Genomic DNA, 25,819 nt, shown 5'->3' with positions numbered 1-25,819 from the left:
GTAATTATGGTGTTTAAGAAATCTTGACCTATTTATCTGTTTTCCTCAGGGTTGTAAAAGCACAACAGTCATAGATTTAGTCTTCATGTGGGCATACAGCAGGCCATGTCAAGGTCTGCCCTATCACAGTGATCAGCATGTTTTATTTTATAGATCACCAGAAAATGATCAGGATATGATAAAAGCAGCTTTCATCACAAAATAATTAAGTAAATATATCCATTATAATGATACAATACTGAGCTAGTGTAATTTTAAAGGAGCCATTGGAATAAAAATTTATTTGACTTTATTATGATTTTACAATTTAGGAGAAATTAACAGTCATCATTTGAAAAGCTTATTTTTTGGATCAGCTTATCACAGCAAAGCAGAATCACTAGATTCTGTGTGGGATTTGTTACCTGTTGATGCCTAAAAAATAGAATATAATTATAGACAAAATCTCCTTAGTTTTAGTCTTTGACAGCAGCATACTAACTGACATGTACAGCCAAGCCTGGAGAGACTAAAATTGCATAATTCATTGAAAAAGACTTCCCACAGTGATAATTTCAAGTTTTGATTTGATAGATAAAATGAGAAGTGAACAGCCCTTTTAAGTCTAATCCCTGACAGGTATCCCATTATGCCAAAATCCAAAACTAATATAAACTAAACCAAAACAAAGCATTTTTGCTAAATAAAAAAATAAACTAACAAACTAGCCGGAAATACATTTTCAAAACTAAACTAAAATTTAAAACAAAAGGCAACAAAAAAATGAACCAATGAAAAATCAGAAACTATCATAACCCTGTTTTTAAAAAAGAGGAAGAGACAAAGGTTCTGGTCAAAGTCCAGACTTAAATCTGATCGAGATGCTGTGGCATGACCTTAAACAAGCAGTTCATGCTAATAATAATAAAAAACAAACTCTAATGTGGCTGAATAAAATGATTCTGCAGAGAAGACTGGGTCAAAATAGGTTTGGATGACTTCTTCCCTCAATAAATGAAATCATTTTTTTTAATACTTAAAAAAAACATCATTTTGTATTTTATCTGGGTTATCTTTATCTTATCTTTTATCGTTATATTTTATGGTTTTATCTTTGCTCTTAATTGTTCTCAAATTTCCTCACTGTTTTACCTCATTTTCATGACATTTTTCTGTTTCTTTTTTGTGCGTGCTCTTTTATCCCACTTCTTGTCTTTGCCTTTACAGCACCTTGGTCAAAATATGTTATTTTAAATGTGCTTTATAAATAAATGTAGTATTTACTTGCATTAAATTGATGCGATCAGCCATTAAGAAATGATGTGAATGTGTTTTCACTGTTGAGTTGAAGCAAAAATTCTGAACAGTAGTTATCACAAAGTTGTAGCCTAGTTCTTTTTTATTTACAGGGGTGGAAAATAATTATATTTGCTCAAATTACCTCAAAATACTTTGAGCCTTTTTTTTGTGTACTTCTTGAATCCCCATTACATCCCAAAAACAGTTGCTGCATTTTAATTAAAAACAAGTCATTATAAACAACCTGGCTGGAGATTTATATTCTTTTTTTGTTTTTTGTTCCTTCACATTAAGGACAGATCATATTTTATTGTACAAATCTGTTGGATATCAAACGTTGCTACTTAGTATTTTGAGTGATGTTTGAATGATGTACTCTTTACTTGAGTAGAATTATTGACCCATACTTTTACTTTTGTAGACTAAACCAAAGTAGCAAAACTTTTACTTGAGTATGACAGTCTTGCAATTCTTCCACCTCTGTTTAATTATCTATATGAAAGTATGGAAGTTATTTAGTTAAGATTAAAATTATTTAAACAATGCTTTCAACTCACTTTTGGACACTTTAATGAGATCACCATTATTAAACATGATTACTCATTGATTTTACAACACCTACAGTACATTGGGTGCATTTATGAGCTTAAATACTCTTCATACTTTAAAAAACAAGAAACAAACGAAAATACATAAAGATGTGAAAAAATTAAGTAGAGTAACAATAAACAAACAAAATGAATTACTTTCATGGCCAAAATAAAAATCTCAACAAACACTGAAACATTTACCACATGACTAAAGCTGAGGATAAAATGAGAAAAACATGGCATGTGGCACAGTAATTGTTTTATCACCATTAAATTGTTTTCATGATTGTGGAACAAAAATTGTGACTAAAAGTGAAATCCACTTAAAGCACTACTTTAATTCACAGGGCAGTCAAGGACAAAACAAGCCTGCTGTCCTGTAGTGGCTACTTATGTGTCATACAAATGTCAACAATATTCTATTAAAGTTTACAGAAGTTCATGTAACAATTGTTACTCACCATTACAAGAAAAAAATATTCTGTTACATGAATCTGGTACAATATCATAGACAATGATTCTGTGTTTTTAAAAAATAAAATATTGAGGATTGTAAAAAAAGGCTGTACATTCAAGGAAAAACCTCCACCTAAGTAAAATACCAATATGAAATCTCAAATAAGACAAAACTGTATGGTTTAAAGTGATAATTTTGGATAAAAGAAAATAAAAGAATCTTGAGAGACATTTGATCTCTGAGTTAATCACATATCCTGATGGCGTTAAGGATGAAACGTTCACATTTCAGTTGTGATGTGGTGACAACACAAGTCTCTTCCTCAGGGTGAATCTGACTTCAGGCATCTGCTTTATTTTGCCAGGTTGAACGGAACCTTCTCTCTGCCCCACTTCATCATTCACATGGTGGAGGATAGTGGTGATGTCTTCACCCCTGAGATACACAAATACAAAAAAATTGGTACTAGAAGTCATTTCCCTTTCATGTCATCATCAGGTCAGAAAACTCACATCATTTTTCCAAGCTTAAAGTCAAACATTTTACAAAAACTTTTACTTTTCCTTGACTGGTCAGCATCAGAAAATGTAACTGAACTAAAATCCAGATTGACATTTGACTCTACTTCAAGTTACAACATAGTTGACAGCCCACGAGCTAACATTAGACAAAAACTAGCATTAACATTAAACCCACAACAACATATTACTGTTACATGGAAAGTAGTACACTAAACTCCCCCTGAATCATATTCACCCCGTGTTCAATCATAAGTAAACTATGATCAACCACATTTTTTGAAAGCCGAGTTCAGTTTCACTGGTTACACTCTTGATTGATTACTGCCAGACCTTTTGAATAAAAAAACCACAACCTGTCTGACAAAATGAAGTAGGCTAAAAAGTGGGCTCAAAAGCCAACACATAATCATGCCATGATCTAAAAAAATCAAGAACAGATGAGAAACAAAGTCACTGACATCTATCAGTCTGGAAAAGGTTACAAATCAATTTCTAAGGCTTTGGGGCTCCAGCAACCCACATCTACAGCCATTATCCACCAATGAAGAAAACTTGGAACAGTGCTGAACTGTGGCCGGTCTACCAAAAATTACTCCAATAGCGCATCAACGATTCATCCAGAAATTCAAAGAAGAACTCAGAGACACATCTAAAGACCTGCAGGCCTCACTTGACTCAGTTATGGTCAGTGTTCATGATTCAACGATAAGAACGAGACTGGGAAATATGGCATCCATGCCAGAGTTCCAAGGCCAAAACCACTGCTGACCAAAAACAACACAAAAGCTCATCTCACATCTGCCAAGAAACATCTTGATGATCCCAAGACTTTTGGAGAAATATTCAGTGGACTGGTAAGACAAAGTTGATCTTTTTGTATGTTTTGCACCCCCGTTACATCTGGTGTAAAACTAACAGCATTTCATAAAAAGAACATACCAACAGTCAAACATGGTAGTTGAAATGTGATGGTTCAGGAACTGAAGGACTTGCTGTAAAAATCCTAAAGGAGAATGCCTCGGGCTATGCAGCAGTGCAATGAGCCGAAACACACCAACAAGTCCACCTCTAAATGGCTTGAAAAAAAAAAAATAATAATAATAACATGAAAGTTTTAGAGTGGCCAAGGTCTGGACTGAAATCCAATTTACATGTTATGGCATGGTCTTTAACAGGCCATTCATGCTCAAAAATCCCCAAATGTGGCTTAATTAAAATAATTCTGCATGAAGAAGTAGGCCAAAATTCCTCCACAGCAATGTGAAAGACTCATTCCCAGGTATCTTAACGCCTGCTTGCAGTTGTTGCCCCGAGAGTGGCACAACCAATGACTAAGTTTAGGCGGCAATTACTTTCTTACGCTGGGCCAGGTAGGTTTGCATGGCTTTGCCCATAAAAATAAATCAGCTTTTAAAACCAGCATTTTGGGTTTACTTAGGTTATCTTTGTCTAACATCAAAATTTGATCAATGATCAGAAAAGTATCTAAGTGTGAAAAATATGCAAAAAAATAAAAATAAAAATCTGGAGGGGGACAAATACTTCTACATAGCACGGTACGGCCAGAGATCCTTCAGGGTTTTTGCCTTTCATTTTATCTATAGTTGCTGATAAATCAACAAGTCTTAACTGAGGACTTGACAGACACTAGACATTTATGTGACTCTCAACCTTAAAAAAGGTAGTAAACATCACAGCAACACTAGTGGCTGTAGAGGCAATGGCCACCAAATTTGTACATGAATTAATATTTATTTTGTACATTACCTGACACAGCCCTCCTTCAGCTGCTCACACAAAGACTGAATGAACCAGCCTCCATCTATCGTATGCCTCAATGCAGCATGATCTTCAACAGTGGCGATGGCGACTAGAAAATCGGCTTCCTCAGGGATGTACAGAGACTGAGAGTCATCAGCCTCCAGATCTCTTAGTAACACTCCTCTCTGTGTCAGTCCTCCCTGACAGGCCTGGATCAGGAACACTTTAGGCTTCCCAGTAAGAGCTGATTGGTCAGTGGCCTTGAAGGTTCTAGTTATTTGTTTAATAGAGAGGGACTCTCGGTCGATACCCAAGACTACACCTTTTCTGCCATGACTCAGAAGGCAGCAGATGAAGGCATCTCCATGCTCAGGAGATCCCTGAAGATCAGTAAAACCACTATTAGACCACTCTTTAATGTCCAGCTGATGCAGTTGACTGAGATCACTCAGAGAGGCTAAGCATGTCAGAGTCTGATCCATCTGGTCCTTGGTTTGGTCTTTGCACATCAGCACTCTGAAGCCCAGCCAGCTGAACACCTCTGCAAGACTTTCTAAAGATAAATCAATTAAAAACATGTTAGACTTGAACTACAGAAACAGAAAACTTTCAAGCCTATCCAATGTGTCACATACCAGCATCATTGTTGGTTCCCCTTCTCACATCACCATCCATGAAATTCTCATTGTTGATTATGACACAGAGACCAGTGGGTTGGCTGTTCAACTGATACTGATCATCCTAAAACCAACAATGAAGAAACTTTAAAAAAACATTTTTACTTAAAGGCAAGGGCTTTAACTCAAGAAAAAGCTCCTCCTAGTTTACATTTTTTACATGACGGCAGTTTTACAAAGCTAAGATTATATGCTATAATACTACGGGTGTCACACATTTTTTGTGTATCCATCTTATTCCTAACCCCCATGATACTTTGTGTGAAATGTCGATGCGACTTCCAGTCCTGTCTGTCAGACTGGAACTTTGCACAGACACAAGATGCTATTCCTGATTATAAAAGCAATTTAGAGACTAAAAATGTCAGCAATTACACCTCAAACAGGATAATATAATTATAGCTGGTAATTGATTAAAAAATGATTAAGTTAGATAGATCAGATAAATATGATGTGATAACACAAGTTTAATCATACATTTTAAAATACTCAACGGGATCTGACTGCAGACCTCTATGGTGGGATATTTTGGGCTCATCTGCTACAATGGGGCGACCTCGACCAGGCGGTCCAAAGGTCTGTATATTACCCAAGCCAGAACCAGAATGGCATACTGAAAGACATACATTTTCCAAAGGTTACGGTAAGTGGCTGTTTTTACAACAGCAGAATGTTATGAATACAAATTCACTAAGGGGAATACATTTTCATTTAACACGCCAAGAAAAAAACAAAGAGGGTTAGGGTTAGGCACCAGAACCCTAATGGTTCAGGTTAGGGTAAGGCAAAGGGGGATGAAAATAAAAATAACACAGTACAAACTAAGGAGAACCCAAAAAGAATTAGGGTTAGGCACCTGAACCCTAAAGGCTGGGGTTAGGGTAAGGCAAATGGGGATAAAAATAAAAATAACACCACAAACTTAGGAAACCCCAAAGAGAGTTAGGGTTAGGCACCTAAACCCTAAAGTTTAAGGTTAGGGTAAGGCAAATGGGGATAGAAATAAAAATAACACATCACAAACTAAGGAAAACCCAAAGAGAGTTAGGGTTAGGCACCCTAAAGGTTAGGGTTGGGGTAAGCTGAAGGGGGATGAAAAATAAAAATAACACCACAAACTTAGGAAAACCCAAGGGTTAGCACGTCACTTCCTGCCCCATAGTCGAGGTCATCCCATCATAGAGGTCTGCATCAGACAAGCCCAACCATAGAGATCTGGTTGCTTCTCAAAATAATTAACTTGCATTTTGATTTGAGATAAAGACGAACACATGTGGTAAACTATAGTTTTGAACTTTAACATCTCAGCTTAGTTGTAATGGTTTGTAAATTACAATATCTTAATTCTCTGAGTAATAATACCCATAAACTGCTAATTTAGCCAGCAGAGGAACACATAAAGTACAAAACAACCTCTGCTGCAAAGTGAATATAAACTGGCTGTCTTGATGGTCTGCAGTTTTTGGTGACACATTTAGCGATGCCATTAGTTTGCTTAGTTATTGTCGTTTTGTGGACAAATCCAGGTCTGCTGGACTCTGCCAGGGTAGCTTGGAGACCACAGTCTGATCCTGTGTTATTCTTTGCTAACACACAACTGTGTGACTTTTAGACATTACTTTTATCTAAGCTTCCAATCAGCAGCTTTTTGAATTTAAATTTACCGTTAAGCAGACCTGGATCTCTCTCCTCACTCACCACTTTCACCTTTTTACCCCCAGACACATAAACATCCATGCTGGAGGACAACAGGACTAGTTATGGTCAACTTAGTCATATGATTATTATTACTTTTTTTTAACATGTAAAGGTTTCCAGCTTTATCATGAGCGTTAACGCGTTAATATTAACAGCCTGGTTTTGACAGGAAAACCTGTCCTCTGATTGAGTTTTAAAGGCATTATAAAGCTGAAGTGAAATGACTTCAAATGAAGTGAAACCCTCACCTGCTTTGGCCTCTTTCTGTCTGGTGACAGGACATCTGTGGAGATCAGAATGAAACAGAATTACACCTCCTAAGATAAAACAGAGACAAGTGGACATGCAAAAGGCTTAAAATGCAGAATAAATGACACAATCAGAACTACGTTAGCATACCTTTGTCATCACGTGAAGAAACTTGGATGGGTAGAGGTAAGGGGCTGGCAATGTTCAGCTGTATGCTCTTCAGCTCAGGATACGTCATTTTAATGTCTTCATCAGTTTGCAGCAGGTGCAGAAAGGCCCGGCAGCTGTCCTCTCCTTTATTCATGATCTTATCCACCAGCTCCACAACGTGTCCTTCTACGTCTTCTTTGTTGATGCTCTTCAGGTTGTTGTACTCGCGTTTAGTGATCAGGCCCTTCTCATGAACCTTGTTGAGGATCAGCCTGTGATCTCCACACAAAGTGGACTGAATTACTGTTTTATTACATCTCACTTTGTCGAGGGCTGACATGACGAAGCTGAGACAGGGATACAATAGCAGCATTAGAGGCAAGAAGAATAACTTTGCTACCAAAAATGCAGTCAAACTTTCAAGCCTGACATACTGTATGAGGTTGCTTTATTCTCTGATAAACTGCTAACTAGCTACTATCATAAAATGTACACTATTTAATGCAATATATTAAAATAATCTGATGTTTGAAGGGTGTCAGTTTGCTAAGAAACATCTGAAGTGGTTCCTGTGAAAATGTTTGTTAATCAACATTAATAATGCACTATCAAAACATCAGTCTAATTTATATAATAAACTAGAAACCAACAGCAACAGGAACGTTGTCAAAGCCTTTTAACTATTTATAAAACCTGTGAAAAACTTTGTTAAAACACTGAAAAGGACAAGTTTATGACTATGATACAGCACGACAAGTAAAACCAGAGATAACCAAGAACAAGATTTTATCTCAAACAACCACATGAACCACATTACAGCCTCTTTCTCTGTCACACGGAGGAATGGAAAAAACAGATTATGGCATCTGCGCCTTTCATCTTGCCTGATAAGGGACAGCTTACTGAATACTACCCTTACACATGGGCATCAGAGCCATTATACACAAGTGGGACAAGTCTCACCCACTTTTTAAATTGTTCATGTTGACCCTCCTTAACTGTGCCCAAAATCACATCCTTTATACTACTACTACAACTACTAGGTTTACATAAACTGCTGGTGTTAGAGTAGAATTATTCCATGTTTAATTAAACAATTATCAATAAAGGCTTTTTTAGTGATATAGAAAAGAAAATGAAACCTTTGCTTATTGTTTGGTCATCTTTTTTGTCTATGACAAAGCAAGTGGCCTTGTAGATAAAAAATACACCAGTGTTTTAGTCCACGAATAGACAAATACCATCAGACACATTACAACAAACAGTGATGAGTGAGGGATTTAAAGTCAGTGATGAACCTCAGAGCTCCATGTCTAGAGCATGTAATATAAATATATATTTTTTGATGTTTCAGAACCTTTAGTCAGCAGTTCTCTGAGCATGTAAACTCTGATATGAAGCATGCATGTATAGAACATCACCACAGTCCAGCACAGACATGTTAAAGGTGAGATTTGATTCTGAAATAGAAACCCAGTTTTAGTTTTAGCCTTTCAACCAGCTGCTGTTATTGTTTTGTTGAGAGCTCCTTGGTGGCAAAATTTATGTACTGCACATTTAATTTTTGAGGAAAAAACCTTGAAATATTTGAGAAAAACTTACTGGAGATTATTAAGTCATAAATTAACAAGAAAAGAAAAAAGAATGTGTAAGTTTTCTTAAAGTGTCTATAATTTAGGAGAAAAGACACAAATTCTGTAAGTTTAAAAACGTTGGAAATTTTAACGTTGTAAACTTGAAAACTTCAAGTTAATAAAGTCATATGTTTATGACATTAAGTCTTACATTTAACAGAAACCAAGCTAAATAGACAGTGATTGGATAGCCCCAGTTTACAGAAATAACTCTTCTTAATTCAGATGATAGATAATGTCAGCAAAAATCACAGGTATTTCCGTATCTTAATTTCATTTAACCTGTATTTAGTAGGGATGCACCGATCCACCTTTTCTGGTCCCAATACCAATTCCGATACCTGGGCTTTGGGTATCGACCAATACCGATACTGACCCGATACCAGTGTTAAAAGAATAACCTGCATGCCCTACTGTAAGATAAGAGTGGTAATTGTTTTGGGTAAAAGGCAAAAAAATGAGTACATTTAGATTACTGAAGTTGACATTTATTTAAACTATAAAGTGTTTAAATATTTACCAGCAGTTTGGTAAAAACAACACTTCAGAATTTACAGAAATTACTATTCAATTGTAAACTTTTATACCCTGTAGACTGGTAATGCAGCAAAAAACAAAGTGCATCAGAGGTAACATTCCAGTACAAAACTGTATTACACACGTGTTGTTAACCACATACTGTAAACAAAGTGGCAATTCTGTGAGAAAATAGTGCAAACAACCTTGTATAAAAGGCTTAGAGCTGGTTGCCTGGATCAGCACCACGGATCGGCCATTTCCCACCGATACCTGATCCAGCTGTGAGGGGCTGGATCGGCCGATACCCGATACCAGGATCGGTGCATCCCTAGTATTTAGCCTGATCTCCGTGGGACTAACCTGGCTTGTAAGTCCCAGTACTTGCTAGGCAAACTGCATCATCTTCTGTAAAACAGGCTATTTTCCAGTTTATTATCTCAAAAATTCAAAGTTTTGGTTCTGGAAAATGTACAAATTTTTAAACACGGAAAAGTGAAGTTTGTCTTCTAAATGCTTGACTTTAAAACAAAATTGACAGATATTTCTGCAATATTTTTTAAAGGAAAGAAAACCATCAATATACCAAAAATTGAATAATCCTTACTTTTAATTACTTCTGCTGAACCATAAATCCATTAACCAAAATAAATATGGATTGTATACCCGGTATTTACTCTGAAAAGAGTTCCTTGGTGAAGACCCCCATGAAACTGTCCCACTCATTTTTTCACGATTCTGACGCCCATGCCCTTACATACATTACAAGAGGAGGCCATGGCTTTAAGATATAGTTGACAAACTTACAACTAACTATTAAAGTACAACCTGTCGGCTGTAAGGTTGTGCTTCAACTGGTAACCCGAGCTAATCTCTGCCACTTTTACATCAGCGCGTGCAAACTAACGTACACAAACATGAATACTCAGCCTTATTAAACGATAATAGCATAAAACACTGTAAGAAAGCAACCGCACCAGTAGACAGGACAGCAACACAAACACACATTTTTAAAAAGCCTTGCTAACTTACTGAGTGAGGAAGTTTTCCCCTCCAGGTTGTGTTTCGGTAAACTGAAACCCTCCTTTTGTGTCCCGCGTGGCTGGCTGCTTTCGTTTTCAAATGTCGAGGATAGTATGAAGGCGATGGAAGATTGAGACGGCCATTGCTGGACTCATGGGGAGATTTTGCCTCTTTGTACTGCAGTATTTAAGGTAAATATTGGGTATTCAATGACCCATTGACACACCCAATCTGGTAAGTCATGTACGAGTCTTTTTAATGTATAAAAAAAGAACTACTGTCGGCTATGAGAGACAATGGTAGTGCGGAAGACTGGTACCTTTACACCACCTAGTGGGAAAGAATATATTGGGTGTTGAAAAGTGGCGACGATAAAATAATTCTGCAACACCAACTTACAAATGTGTCTTCTTACCTCAAGCCGCATGGTCAGGCGTATGATGAGCGTTATATTGAGAGGAGAGAGAGAGCTGTTGAAATAAAAAAATGCCAACAAAGCAAAGCAACGAGTAAGGTATGGACTTACTTGGAGGTGGTTCGGTGTTTAAGGCGCAAAAGACAAACGCGTCGTTTAGACAGAACACCATATAAAAGATCTAAAATTGAAAAAAATTTCAAACACAAGGTATTAGTAGATATATATTCACACAATAATTGTTTGGTTCAATAGGCCTCCCTGGTGGTCTAGTGGTTAGGATTCGGCGCTCTCACCGCCGCGGCCCGGGTTCGATTCCCGGTCAGGGAACGTGATTTTTGCCGATGTATTGTTAATTCGACTTTAGTTTGTTTAACAGCTTATCTACGTGATTCATAGTAGAGACTCGTTGCGGGAGTAGCCTAACAACCAATGTTTTTAATTTAGATTTCTATGATCAATAGGCTATTGTATGTGAATCTGTGAATCTAAAGCAACACCTACAGGACTTTACCTGCCCGATCAACATTCTAACCCCCCTCCCTTTCATTTTATAGCCATTAGAATTATCTTTCATTATTAGACCATATATCAGCACTGTTTATTTTAGTTCTCATTTTCACTGTTACTTAACAATTTACTTACAATTTATTTCATGATTAATTCACTGCTCATAAGCTTGCTCACTCACAGCAATATACAGTTGCAAAAACATTTTTTTTCTTAACTGTGATTGGGAAGCTTCCATATATTCTAGATTCATCTTTTACAAAGTGAAATGTTTCCCACCTTTTTTGTTTCAATATGATTACAGCTTACAGCTCTCAAAAATAAAATCCACACTTTCAAAATATTAGAATATCACAAAACACCAGTCCACAAAGGGTTTTTATGCACTCTATTTACAGAATAAGATTACAGTTTATTTGCAGAATAGGCTGTTTGGCACTGGCAGAGAAGATTTAGCAAAGTTTTCTTGGTTGCAGCCCACATACTCAGCTCTGCTGCTCATCCCACAAATACATGTTCTTTACAAACGTGGCACCATTTAAAGTGGAAATAAACCGGCTTTCCAACTTTAGTATAAGACTTATTGCCTAGACAACAAAGAACAAAGAAATAATCTACCAAACACAAATGTCCTCACTTTTTTGGCTGGGGTTAGAGAGATGTATACAGTTATATAGGTACAGTATGTGCACATGGAGATTATTAGGTGGTTTTGAGGTGGTTTAAAGGTGTCCATCTTTACTAGAAATATTTGAAGATATTTCACTTTAATCTAGAGAAAGGTACTGATTTTGTAACTTCAAAAAGCTGAAATCTACATAATAAATAAGTGAATAAATAACCTTTACCCAGATGTGCTTTTCATTGAAACATTTCCTCTGCTGTAGCTGTAGACTGTAAACACAGTCCAAAATCTTTATGTCTATCTTCATTTATGTGTGAGAGAGAAACTTTGTAAATAAAGGAAGAGGAAGAAAGGCATTGTTTCCTGAAGCTCTGTACAGTACATGACGTGGTGCTTCTTCTTTCTCCAGAAAAGTGTCGAAGTCTTCTGCCAGTGAGCAACAGAGTGGAGGGACAGCAGGAAGTAAGAGCTTCATGTTTATACTATTTCATGTTGTTTTATTTGATACTATGGGGTTTAATTGTGGGGTTCAGTCATAGGAAAGCTTACGTCTTGGGTAGCAACTGTAATTTCAAGAATTACAGTTGTGTAGCTCAGAGTTCAAACAAAACTAAGTACTGATAAATCTTTTTCTGTCTTTTTTTCCATCTTTCTTGTTGTAAATATAAAGACTTTTTGAATAATCGTAATGTCTAAACTCACAATACAAACAAATGAAGAATTAACCCTAACTTGAAGCAAGTTTATTTTTCGTTTTATGCCCATTGAAGTGTCATAGCAGATGTCCCCATGTGGGCATTCAATAAGGGAAGTGAACACTGAGGAAATTACTGAGTGTGGAAGGTCATATCTGCTCTGATATGCCTCAGTGAGTGTTTATGTTTGTGTGTGTCTGTTCATGTGGGACTTTCAGGCTGGCTATGGAGCTGTTTCCAATCCTTCCAGTACTTTGGATTGGTTTGCTGAGTTTGCCATCCTCACAAACTGGTAGGTGACTTTCTGTCTGATTTGTGGGTGTGTAACATTAAAGCACTGTGCTTGATTTGTTCATCATGTTTTACATGGGTGTTTGGTACAGTTTGATTCCCCTTTTCGTGCAGCATTCAAGGAAAAAGCTTCATATCCCACCCAGATTACTTTAAAAACGCTGATAGAATAGAAATAGGAGAGGAGAATGTGTGCACAGCTTTGATAGATCTTCCTCTTGGCAATCACAGTGCATCCGCCTGGAGGTCATCAAAGTTCTTCTATGAGGGTCAGGATTGAACCACGTAAAAATAAACTTATAGTTCACCTGCAGGCTCATACTGTTTACAACACTCACATTTATTTTATAACTTTGTTTTAAGTTTAAATAATTTCCTGAATTTTTTGGGGGGAAATGTTAAACATTGTTAAATATTGTTTCCAGACTAGTAAACCCATGAGTCAGAATATTTAGAATACATTTGAATTACTAAACTGTCTGTACCTCAAAGCTGATCATGATTAACCTCCTAATACCCTGCATACACATTTGAGGACATTACATTGTTGCTTTTCTACAACATAGTATTTTTTGCTCTAAGAATTTTTGAAAACAACTGCCCAGAATGTCCATTCAAGTTTAGGTAATTTGCTTGAAATGTTGTGAGAATTTACTGTGAAATTTTCACAAATTTTCTCTCCAAACTTTTGTATATTTGAAGTATTTTTGTGAAAAATGTGGGACTCTGCATATATATTTTAAAGGGTTTCACTGGAAATCGATTGAAATTATTATTTTTCTTTTTGTTTCAAGTTTTATATTGTTTGGGGAAGTTTTTGCCTTTATCAGAGGGAGCTAGGACAGTGGATAGAATTGGAAACAGGGATGAGAGAATGGGGAATGACATGTGGTGAATGAGCCACTGACTGGATTTGAAATTTTTTGGTAATTTTCTTTGAATTTTTCATCGAAAGTTGGGAAATTTATTTGTAAATTTTGGGGATATTTTTGTTTGGGGGCTTTGAAACATTGAAGCATTTTCATGGAAGTTTCAGGGAATTTGATTGGATCTTTTCCCATCACTTTAATGGAATTTTGGTGAATGTGTTTATATAATTTTTTTTTAATATAATAAAACATTTTAAGGGGGTTTTCTTAACAATTTTCAGGAATATGCTTGTAATTTTTGGCTAAGGCTTGAAAAAGTCTCTTAAACTGCTGAACTGTGCACTCCTGTGTACTTAAACCAATGAAAGCTATGTATTTGTAAGCTGGCAGCTTATGCATGGTTCTCCTTGATTAGCACAGAAAAACGCCCCATTTATCCTCATGGGGCTGCAGGACTGTGTGCAAACACAGAAGACACGCAAGAGTGAGAGAAGAAGTGAGAGGTCTGTGATGTCCAAATAAAAATAATCTGCCAAAACAGTTGTGCACTGGACTTCAACATTTAGAAAAACTTAAACCATCCTAAATTGGATATTGTGCTGCTCAAAATGAAAGTGAAAACAGACAATTCAATGACATATTCATCACAAGAAATGGCATTTAATTTACAGTGCTTTCAGAAAGTATTCAGGCCACCTTGAATTTTTTTCATTTTTGTAATGTTTTATTAGCATCCTCATGCTACCATTATTTAAATTCCAAAATCTTCTCTCATTAATCTACACTCAGTATCCCATAATGACAAGTGAAAACAGAATTTTAGAATTTTTCAAATTTATTTGAAATAATAATAATAAAAAATATGACATTGAACCAGTTATTCAGGCCTTCTCCTTCGTAGTTAGTTGAAGCACCTTTGGCAGCAATTTCAGCCTTGAGTCTTTTTGAATAGGACAAAACAAGCTGTGCATACCTGGATTAGGGGATTTTCTTTTTTTTACAAATCCTCTCAAGCTCAGTCATGTTGGATGGGGACCGTCGGTGGACTGCTTTTTTCAGGTCTCTGCAGAGATGTTCAGTGAGGTTTACGTCAGGTCTCTGACTGGGCCACTCTAGAACATTCAGAGTCGTCCTTAAGCCACCCCTGTGTTGTCTTGGCTGAGTAATTATCATGTTGGAAGATAAACCTTCAGTCCAGTCTGCGGTCCTGAGTGCTGGGGGACAGGTTTTCACAGAGGTTATCTCTACATTGCTCCATTCAGCTTTCCCTCTGCTCTGACCAGTCTCCCAGTCCCTGCTGCTGAAAACAACCCCACAGCATGATGCTGCCACCACCACGCTTCACTGTTGGGATGGAAGTGGGCAGGAGAGTTTTGGTTTCATCAGACCAGAGAATCTTATTTCTCACAGTCTGACAGTCCTGAAGGTGCTTCTTCAAACTCCAAGGAGGCTTTCATGTATTTTGAACTGAGGAGAGGGATCATTTTTCCAAATGAATCTAGATTTATTTAAGAGCTGTTGGAAACCCCTTTCTATAATGGGGCATTTTTGTTTTACATTTGTTATCAGTTTGCATCACAAGAACTGTGTCAAATAGATCATTTATTTATTTTACAAACAGGTTCAAACTATAGAGATTGACCAACAGTGTCAAGCAAGTTCACACCTAAAAGAACTAGCTCAAAGTTTAGTTCACACAGACTAAAATGAACCAGTTCAGTTTCATAATTCACAAAGGTTAAAAACTGCCCAAAGTTTACTTTCCCTTTAGTTCATTCTCGAAATAACTGTTCGGAGAAATAATAGAGCAAAACACTGTAAAAAGTGCATGTGATCTCTTTGTAGTAAAAACAGATCAGGCTTTTACTCTGAAATCAATCCTGCAGTGTTACAGTACTTTACATTCAGTACCTAGCACTTATTCCACAGATTTAGCCATGCTGGATGCATGTTGGGTAGGGATGGGAATTGATAAGATTTTATCGATATCGATGCCGTTATTGATTCTTCTTATTGATTGATCTTATCGATTCTTTATCAATTCCCTTATCGATTCCTTCCTGTGAATTTTTTTTTGGATTGCTAAACATGTTGAACATCAAGTATTTGGGAGGAAAACATCCTAAAATACCCCCAAAATCTCTTTTTTGTTGGATATGTCTCAGTTAAAACAAACTGCTCTCTGGATCTTTAATCTGTGAACTTGGAATTAGAATACAGTACCACTCATTTTCTTTAAAGATTAAACCCTTAAAATAAAAATAAAACTAGTCTCTGGATCCTAGATCTCCGGAGGTATCAGAATAAACTGAACTCTTGTGCAAAATTAACAGTTCTTGGGCAAAAAGATGCATGTCATGCATTAGTCATCACTGTTTGCCAGACAGTTCACATTGCTGTGTGTGCGTCATTTTTGGGGAAATGAAGCAACACTTTTTACCACTTTAGTCTGTGTTTATGACAGTTTACTAGAAATGTCTGGTAATATGGTTGGGGCTGTGTGATGAGCACACATTAGTAAGCAATTCCTCGAGAATATTTGTATTTTTCCACCCACAGCACCACTGCCTGTGTATGACACTTTAAAAGTGATGACAGAACTCCTTTAAACTTATCTTTACCAGTTTAATGTGAAATTTAGATTAAATTATTCACTGCTTGTTGGTCATTTGATGTGCTTGAGTAGGCCTATTCTGTAACTTTTTATAAGGTTGCTGTAAAGTAAACACTCAGCAGGATGGAGCTCGCCATTGAAGCACAATGTGGACATAAAATGATAATAAAGTCAAATCTTTATCTGTTTAAAAGCACACTGAACATTACTTCACATTTCCAGAATCTGTGATATTAGATTTGGATTATCACAACTCATCTTACCTCTGGGAGGAGTGGAGGGGAGGGAGGAAAAAGAACGCACGTCTGTGTAATTGAAAGAGAAAAAAGAGAAACTTCATTTGATCCCCTGCACTGATTTAACCTGTTTTACTTAAATAATTCACTTCTCCCGCTCCTGCAAACTTCTCCTTATAAACCTGTTTTATTTTAGACTTGAAGCATTTTGATAAAGGGTTAGATGAAGTGCTGCAGAGGTGCGCTCTCCACTTGGTGTGCGTATGCGTGCATGTCGTCAAGTGCTTGTTCAATGTCTTTATTAAACACCTTGCAGAGATACTGTATAGTCCTGTAAGTGTTTGTCTATGTCCTCAACTTCTCTGTTCTTGTTTGCTGACTGCCAGATGGGAGACCTGTATTTTATGGCACACAGGAATGAGGCATCGATAAGGGAATTGTTAAGATAAAATGTAAATGATGTTGATGGATCGAGCCAGTTGGTACCGGTTCCCGTTGAGAACCGGTTCTCGGTTCCCATCCCTAATGCTGGGGGCTGTGACTGAAAATATATATGGACAAGGTCTTAGTGACATCACTGGTTAAGTTTCTGATACATTTTTGAAGCCCATCCATGGCAGCAGCCATATCAGGAACTCCGTCTCAACCTTAACTTTCAGTCAACCAATACCAGGCTAAGTGAAGGAGCAGAGGAGGGTCTTAAGTCTCCAGACCAACAGTTAAACCATGACAGCATGTCAGTCTGGTCACAGGTCTACTTATGAATAATGCTCCATTATAAAACAAAAACAGATAGTTATAAAGGAATTCATCCTTACTGTGTGACAATAAAGACATGAGCTTTATAGATCTAAATCTATTTAGGCACCAGACTGTAAACATGTGTATTTCTGCTGTATTCTTACATAGGGTATGTGTGTGAACTCTGCTGCTTCAAGCAGATGCCTGAGGGACTGCGTGTTTCTGCACTTCTTCATTTGCTTTTTTTTTTCAACACTGGAGTTTGCTCTTTTTATAAACCCAGCTTGGGCACACAGAGTTCAACAACAGGTACGTTCAGGCACAGTCTTCAGTTGAACATTGGTATTGACTGATACTTGCCTTGCTGACACAACAGCATGCAATGTATACCCAACTATCTATTTAAAGGGGAAGTTTTTAAAATTTGACTTTAGTACAAAGTGAGAGCTGTGTCACAAATGCAGACTGGTCCCTGGTGGGTGTCTGCCTCCACTAGGGTTTTCCCTTATTACAGATCCTGTTTGTGGTTTTCAACAGGATCTCATGGTGCAGTTGGTGCAGTCATGATGTGATTCTGTTGGCTTCTTCAGCCAAAGACCCCCAGTAGGCACTGGGGCGGTTTTTCTGTTAAGTAGGAAACAAATGGGATGAGGATCAGAGCCTCCATTCAGCTGCTGAAGCTTTTAACTCATCCCTCATCAGGGAAGTCATAGGTGTCTTGGTGGCCTCTCTTGCAAGTCTCCTTCTTGCATGGTCATTCAGTGTGTGAGGACGATCTAATCTAGGTAGATTTACGCATGTGCCATATTCCTTACATTTTGATGATGGATTTAACTGAACTCTAGGAGATTATCATTGGCTTAGGGAATTTTTGTATCCATCCCCTGACTTACACTTTTCAATAACCTTTCCCCTGAGTTGCTTGGAGTGTTCTTTTGCCCTCATGAAGTAATGGCAGCCAGGAATACACATGAACCAGTGAATAGGTGTCTTTATACTACAATTACTTAAGACAGATTCACTGCATTCCTACTACTAGACTACTAGTACCAGTTGGCTAGACCTACTGTATGTTGAATGAGGTCAGTCACTCAAAAAGGGATGAATATTTATACAATTACTTACATATTTTTGTTTAATTGACATTCCTTTGTAGAAATTTGTTTTCACTTTGACATTAAAGAGGGTTTTTTTTGTCAAATAAGCCAAATTATATTAATCATTGTATTAGGGATTAGTAGGACATCATACATATAAAAACTACAATGGGTTGTGAGATCATAGCTAAATATGCAAGAATTAACCAATTTTACACATTTGGTTTGGTTATGGATTGCACCAGTTTGGTAGAATGACCCATGTGCAACTTTATCTGTACCCAAATAAAGCTGTATCACAAAATTAATCGTAAACGATGCATCATACATCATCATATCATGTTCCTTGGTCTGCAGGAACATGGTTTTTGAACATAGCTGTGAACAAATAAGATGGAAGACAACCTATTAAAAGTATCTCCTGAATTGAATACCTCAGTTTTCTTCTTCTGTTGCATTCAGCAACCTTTCTGCTCTTGGTAGAGAAATATGTCCTGGATGCGTATGCCATAAAAAAATCAAAATCTGTGTAGATTAATTTGCACCACATTTCAATAAGCATTTGTTCTCACTTTTACTTGTCAACTGTTGGTTTCTTCACACATCTTCCCAAGCTATATTAAACTCCCTGCGGAGGTCTACTGGGCACAACCAACTGGGACGAGACATGCGGTACACCCAGAACTCACAGGAGGGATTATGTATCCCATCAGGCCTGGGAATGCCAAAATCCCATTGAAGATAGAAAATGTTGCCACTGTGTGGGACTTTGCTGTAATTTTACCTTCTCATAGTGAAATTGTAGCTTGCAAAGCTTTATTGTCAAAGATGTATCCAAACACTGCTGCAAGTAAAGCTGACTTCAACCAAGCTTCAGCTGTAGACCTGTGTTCTCTTTTGACAGGGACAGAGGCCGAGCACACAGATCTGTGTCAGGATGAGAGTCTGGAATCTGGCGACGTGAGTAAAAATGCATTTTTCAAACTCTAAGAGTGATTTTTAGTTTTGGATTTCCTTTATTGTGCTCTTAATGTGTGAACCTCTTTCAGCTGATAGTAGATGGTCCTTCAGTGCAAAATCCTAACTTCACGATGGGGGCTGTGGTGGATGAAAGAAACTTCCCTTGTTTTCTCTACCCAACAAATCTACTCAACTGTTCCTGGTCGTTCTCCACTTTACAGGAAGACGCTCAGCTCTCTGTAGATCTGAGGTACTTATTAAAATGACATGTTGAGGCTCTGTTGAGTATTTATGAGTACATAATGTATGTAAGATGTTTTTCTGCTTTTCTTGCAGGATTTGTGACAACAATACAGAAGATCCCTCTTTAAACCATTTGTCTGAGAAGAGAGTCGGATCCCTGTCTGTGCCTGTGTTTCCACATGAGCATTTATATGTTATCTTCAAATTTAACATAACCCTGAATGACAAGAGGACTGTCTATTTCTACAAATATGACATGTGGATGCTAGGTAAAACTGCAGCACACACTCTTTCAGTGTTTTAGTGTATGAAAAAGATAAAAATATAAAATCTGTCGGTGCCTTTGGATTATGGAATAGGCAGTCCTCTGTGTTTTTGTTGTGATCAAAGTAGGAGAAAAGAGGAAGAATGCAGTCCTGGATCTTGGTCAATGGACTGGTCTAACTGGCTTAGATTTGAGTATGTCCTCCTGAAAAACTGCTGGTTATTTGTGTTTCAGAGGTCCTGTCTCCACCACACAATATCACCGCGTTCATCAATGATGGAGGTCTTCAGGTGGCATGGAGTAATCCTAAGAGTTGGACCAACCCCAGTCTCCATTGCTTCCAGTACCAGCTGGACATTGGTGACCAGGTACAGTTGAACCCTTTTTTCACATGAACTCCTGACCACTTTTAGGACATTTCTATCCCTGTAATGGGTTTGACCTGCTCTTTTTTCAATCCTGCAAGGACTTTTTATGAAAATAATTCTGGTGAACAAAATGAGACGAACTTGGGAAATCCTTACTGCCACTATACTCTCTGGGCCTTGGCTCTTTTAATGCACGTTTCTTCCATTCTCACCTTAACAAACTTCAAACCTCTTCAGCCGTCCTATCAATAAAGACAGGTTAAATCTTTTATGAACAGGAAAGACCCAGAAACTTTACTGGCAAGCTGTCCCACATGGAGCCGAATGCAGACCCCAGCCACACCTACAGGGTGAGGATGAGGACCAGACTGTCAGATGGATGTGCAGAAAACTCTCAGTGGAGTGACTGGAGTCATATAGTCAGTGAGTGCAGTTTGTTTAAGACATCTAAAATGCTGGTGTTTCTCCTTCAAGCATGTCTGAATACACTGGTATATCTGTTTGTTACAAACACATTCAACACCTTCAGTGACAGCATAGTTTTGTTTATTTGTAGCTGTGGAACGAACAGACAAACTCAACCTTCTTGTCATCATCTTTATTTCACTTGGACTACCCATGATCCTCCTTGCTGTTCTGCTGTTGTTGCGTCATCAGAGGTAAGGTTTCCGTGTGACTTCACTAACTTTCTTCTCAGTAGTAAATCCCACACAGATAGACTCTGGCTGCATCTGAAACTGAATACATTCATACTTTGATAATATTTACACTCATTATGTTTTGGTGGTGGTCAGTAAACCATTACTGATACAGCTACTGGTAGAATTTTCACCACAGAATGGACTTTTGCAACACCGCCACCAGTTTTTTTGTAGTAAACACACTGTTACAACTAAAGCTGTGGTTAGCATAGCAGAATGATATGTGACGGACAACAGTAGGGTTGACAGCTTCCATTTGGTTGGTTGATTGTTTGGTTCAAAAAGCTTTGTTCAGTGAAGATCACCCTGGTTGGCAAGTCCCCACCCCTGCCCGACGCTGACCAAGGGGCAGATAGAGAGAGAAACAGGACAAGTACACAGCTGACTAATAGAGAGACATGCTGCTGGGGAGGAGCAATATAGCTCCTGGAAATACAGAGAGACGCACGCAGTGACTGTCTCCTTCTCCATCGCTGCACATCAGCTCACAGCTGATGGAGGAGACAGGATTGAAGCTTGTTCGCTCCCGTGTTAAGGTTGATAAAGATAGTTGTAATCACTTCCAAGAAGCAAATAAATTTGTAAAAGGGGAAATAGAAATATCTTTCTGAAAAGGCTATCCTATTTCTTGCTGTGCTTTAAGCAGGAAGCGCTGCACTTTCTAAGAAAATTCATGACAAAGTAAAGACCTTGGAGATAAATCTGTCCAGGATCTGTGCATCAATCATAAGCAGCATGGCTTCACAGAAGAAGAGTCCAGGTGCTGGACCGGCCTGCTTACAGTCCAGACCTTTCACTGACAGAAAATATTTGGCACAACTTAAAAGGAATAATCTGACATTAAACCCATGACTGTTAGCAGCTAGAACCTTACATCAGACAAGAATGGGACAGCATTCATCTCCCAAAACTCCAGCAGCTGGTCTCCTCACTTCCCAGCCGTTTACAGACTGTTGTTAGAAGGATAGGGGATGCTACATAATGGTAAAAATGGCCCTGTCCCTACTTTTTTGAGATGACATTGCTAAAATCAAAGTCAAAATGAGCTCATGCTTTTCATGAAATGTTAAAGTGTCTGTTTCAACACTGAATGTGTTGTTTATGTTCTATTGTTAAAAAATGTGGGTTTAGGAGCTTTTCAAATCCTGCATTCTGTTTTTATTATACATTTCACAAATTGCCCCAACTTTTTTGGAACTGGGATTGTGCATGTATATTACACAGACTTGGTTTGTTTACTTAAGTTGCCTTTTGAAGCCAATCAGTGGCCATAGCCATATTGGGAACACTGTCTCAAACTAAGTCTTGGTCAGCCAAGGAAGTAAAAAAAAAAAAAAAAAAATGGGGTGTGTATGTGATCTCTGATGCTTTAGCAGCCTGCCTCAAGTGAACACATGAGCAACTGCGGCTTTGTGCATCCCTATTTTGGCAAAATTTTCAACACCAGAGGTTACTGTTTGATAAAATGTCAGGGTCTGGCAATTGAGACCTGTTCTAACTTTTAAGGAAGATGTACAGTACCTAACAAAAATATATTAGACCACCCTAACCCTAACCATAGTAAGGTTTATGCCACAGCTGCCCTAAATTAACAGCATTGGTGATTACCAAAATCATTTTTTATGTTTCTGCAATGGTTAATACACCAATATGTAGAAGCTCTTTAACCCAAATGATATTTTAATGCTAAAATCTAATTATTATTGTTATCCGTGAATTTTCAAATTGACTGATTTACAAAAAAACTGGAAAAATAGTAAAGCATATCACATCATAATATTTCTTGATTAATATGTCAAATTATAGTTATTTATTTGCATTCCTGAAGAGAAAAATGAGTTTTAGGGGTTGAATGTTATGCTTGATTCATTTCTGACTTCTCAGAGAAGCCCAGTTAGCCGGCTCAAATTTGGATGAATTCAGTTTGAAATTCCTCATTTCTGTTCAAAATGGTGAAACGTGGAGAGCTCACTGAAAATGAAAGAGTCCGCATTAAAGCACTTCATGATGCTGGATGATCTTTGAGACAAATATGACAGGTGGTCTAATAAATTTGTTAAGCACTGTATTTCTTAACTTCACCATTTGATATGTGTTTTTATGCTATTTTCACTTAAATAAGGGATTCAGATGTTTTAAAATATTAAATTATGTTATTAATTTAGATTTTACACAACGTCTCAACTTTTTAGGAAACATGATTGGACAGTGGATAGACTGGGACGAGAGTGGGGAATAATGTGCTGTTAAAAGTCGTCCTGATGACAGTTATGTGCAAAAACTGCATAAAGGAGAAGTGACAGATGTGTTGGTGTGTTTTTTTTTTCTTACAACCCGCCACAAAAGCATCCACCCTGAACTTCCTTTTAGTGAAAACAAAAACCTCCCCGCTGTGAGTTTTAAAATAGACACACAGGGTGACACAAGGGAAATAGATAAAAAAGAAGCACAAAAACATTTTTCTTTTAGCCATTTCATTTTTTAAAATTTGAAAACATGAATGTTGAAAATGTGCTAACGTTCTGGTTGAAGGCCCACCGTGTCTGTGTTTCAGAGTGTATGAGGTCCTGTTTCCTCCGATTCCTCGGCCCCCGCAGAAGTACAAAGGTTTCCTTGAAAAAAGCGACACATTCAATGTAAGTACAACCCCCAAAAACAGCACATGAAGAGACCACAAACACTTACTTACAATGTGTTAAAATGTTGTGTTTGTAGGTCTTTCAGTCTGCCCTGTCAGCTGAACCCGTGGAGGAGATCACAGAGGTGGAGGACGCAGGGCAAACCCCTGACAACTTGTAACAATGACCAAACCTGATATCGTGTCTAACCTTACAATGTTGGGCCCATTTTCTATTCAGACTATCCATCTGGAAACTGGCGTAGGAATGTAAAACGTCTGCACAGTGCCACGTTATGTTGTGCACTTGTGTGAAAGCAATAGTTTTATGTCTCTTGTGTATTTGATTGTCCTGTGATGCTAACATAAATTATTTTTTTATTGTGCAAGGTAAAACAAGATGATAACAGATACTTCCTGGATTATATGAGAGGATTTTTCTCTGCTAAGACTAAATTATAAATAAAAACACACACTGTGCATGGTACTGATGTGATAGAAGGACTGCATTTCCAGGTAACATTCCACATCTAAAAAATAGCAACATTCATAATTTTAACGTGTCTTTAAAGACCAAAGAAAATGTGCACACTTCGGGGAGGTGGCTGTAACATTTTTGGGACTGTTGGAGTAAATACAAGTATTATTATACATGTTTGTACATTTCTAAAGTTTTTTAGAGTTTCAAAATAAACAAAAATGTTCATTTCCTGACTGTTTTGGAAGTATCTGAACTAAACAGTAGATTAAGTCAGTGTTTCCTAACCTTTTTCTTGTCAAGGTATACTTTCAAAGTTTGAAAAATCTTAAACCGCCCAAGTCAACATGTGTTGAAAATAAATAAACAAATAAATAAGTAAACATTTTACTTCCCTATGATTGCTGAAGGCTTTATTTAGTCATAGAATTAACAAGATAAATCTCAAAAGCAATCTATTAAAACCATTAAAATGCTGAATTGGATTTTAGTGTCATAAACATTTAATTTTTTGTTTTTCATTTAAAGTTATGGATGGTATTGTGTCTCAGGGCTCTGTGGATCACTGAAATCAACCTCAGACACCTGTGATAATTAGTTTGCCAGGTGAGCCCAATTAAAGGAAACTACTTAAAGGTGCAGTGTGTAATATTTAGCCTATTAGCATTTAGCAAAACAAGCTTGGTTAAAATGAAACAACATTTATAAGTAGATTGATCTAAATAAGTGTTGACATCTGATAACAAATTTTTTAAATTTATGTTTTAAATTAACTCAGAATAAGCCTTTTATTCATACATAGGGAGGGTCCCCTCCAAGGACGCTGCCATCTTGGATTTTTGCACTTTGCCTGTTTCTATGGCACCATAGAAGGAACCAAATAACAGTTAAGCATGTACTGATTTTTAAACTTCACTGGTTCCCACAGTTATCACCAGAGAAATGAACATCACACTCCAGAATTGAACTGTTAGATGTTGATAGTCCCAATTTTACACACTGCACCTTTAAGAAGGACGTTCCACATTATTAAGCAGGCCACAGGTTTCAGCAATATGGGAAAGACAAAGGATCACTCTGCTGATGACAAACATCAAATAGAGCAATGCCTTGGACAAGGAATGAAAACATTAGATATTTCATGAAAACTTAAACATGATCATTGTACTGTGAAGATATTTGTGGCTGAGTCAGGGCACAGATGAGTTAAAGGCAGATAAAGTCATAACGAGGAAGGTTTCTGCCAGACAAATTCATCGAATTAAGAGAGCAGCTGCTAAAATGCCATTACACAGCAGCAAACAGGTATTTGAAACTGCTGGTACCCCTGAAGTCCCACGAACCTCAAGGTGTCGGATCCTCCAGAGGCTTGCAGTTGTGTATAAACCTACTATTCAGCCACCTAACCAATGCTCACAAGCAGAAATGGTTGTCTTGTTTACTGATGAGTGCCATGCAACCCTGGATGGTCCAGATGGAGGAGTAGTGGATGGTTGGTGGACAGCCACCATGTCCCAATAAGGTTGCAATGTCAGCAAGG

The 25,819-nt window shown here is 37.5% G+C and overlaps 2 protein-coding genes and 1 non-coding gene across 3 annotated transcripts; 2 read left to right on the top strand and 1 right to left on the bottom strand.

The window, feature by feature from the left end:
• Positions 1-1,831: 1,831 nt before the first annotated feature.
• LOC121520654 (caspase-8-like) lies at positions 1,832-10,694 on the bottom strand. Its single transcript, XM_041804212.1, has 6 exons — positions 10,564-10,694; positions 7,382-7,728; positions 7,231-7,265; positions 5,243-5,348; positions 4,614-5,160; positions 1,832-2,760 (listed from the first exon to the last, which is right to left on the bottom strand). The coding sequence occupies exons 2-6, from the start codon at positions 7,719-7,721 to the stop codon at positions 2,613-2,615; spliced, it is 1,176 nt and encodes a 391-aa protein (XP_041660146.1). The 5' UTR covers positions 7,722-7,728; positions 10,564-10,694; the 3' UTR covers positions 1,832-2,612.
• Positions 10,662-24,535, top strand: LOC121520655 (interleukin-5 receptor subunit alpha-like). Its single transcript, XM_041804213.1, has 11 exons — positions 10,662-10,745; positions 12,514-12,566; positions 13,018-13,091; positions 19,552-19,607; positions 19,697-19,857; positions 19,944-20,119; positions 20,350-20,483; positions 20,762-20,906; positions 21,040-21,142; positions 23,739-23,820; positions 23,900-24,535. The coding sequence occupies exons 3-11, from the start codon at positions 13,025-13,027 to the stop codon at positions 23,981-23,983; spliced, it is 1,008 nt and encodes a 335-aa protein (XP_041660147.1). The 5' UTR covers positions 10,662-10,745; positions 12,514-12,566; positions 13,018-13,024; the 3' UTR covers positions 23,984-24,535.
• Positions 11,228-11,299, top strand: trnae-cuc. The gene has a single exon. It is a non-coding gene; the product is annotated as a tRNA-Glu (tRNA).
• Positions 24,536-25,819: the final 1,284 nt, after the last annotated feature.

This window comes from Cheilinus undulatus, linkage group 13, assembly GCF_018320785.1.
Source record: "Cheilinus undulatus linkage group 13, ASM1832078v1, whole genome shotgun sequence".
In the NCBI taxonomy this organism is placed as follows: domain Eukaryota; kingdom Metazoa; phylum Chordata; class Actinopteri; order Labriformes; family Labridae; genus Cheilinus; species Cheilinus undulatus.
Note: the sequence above shows the minus strand (reverse complement) of the source record. Positions and strands in the feature narration are given on the sequence as shown.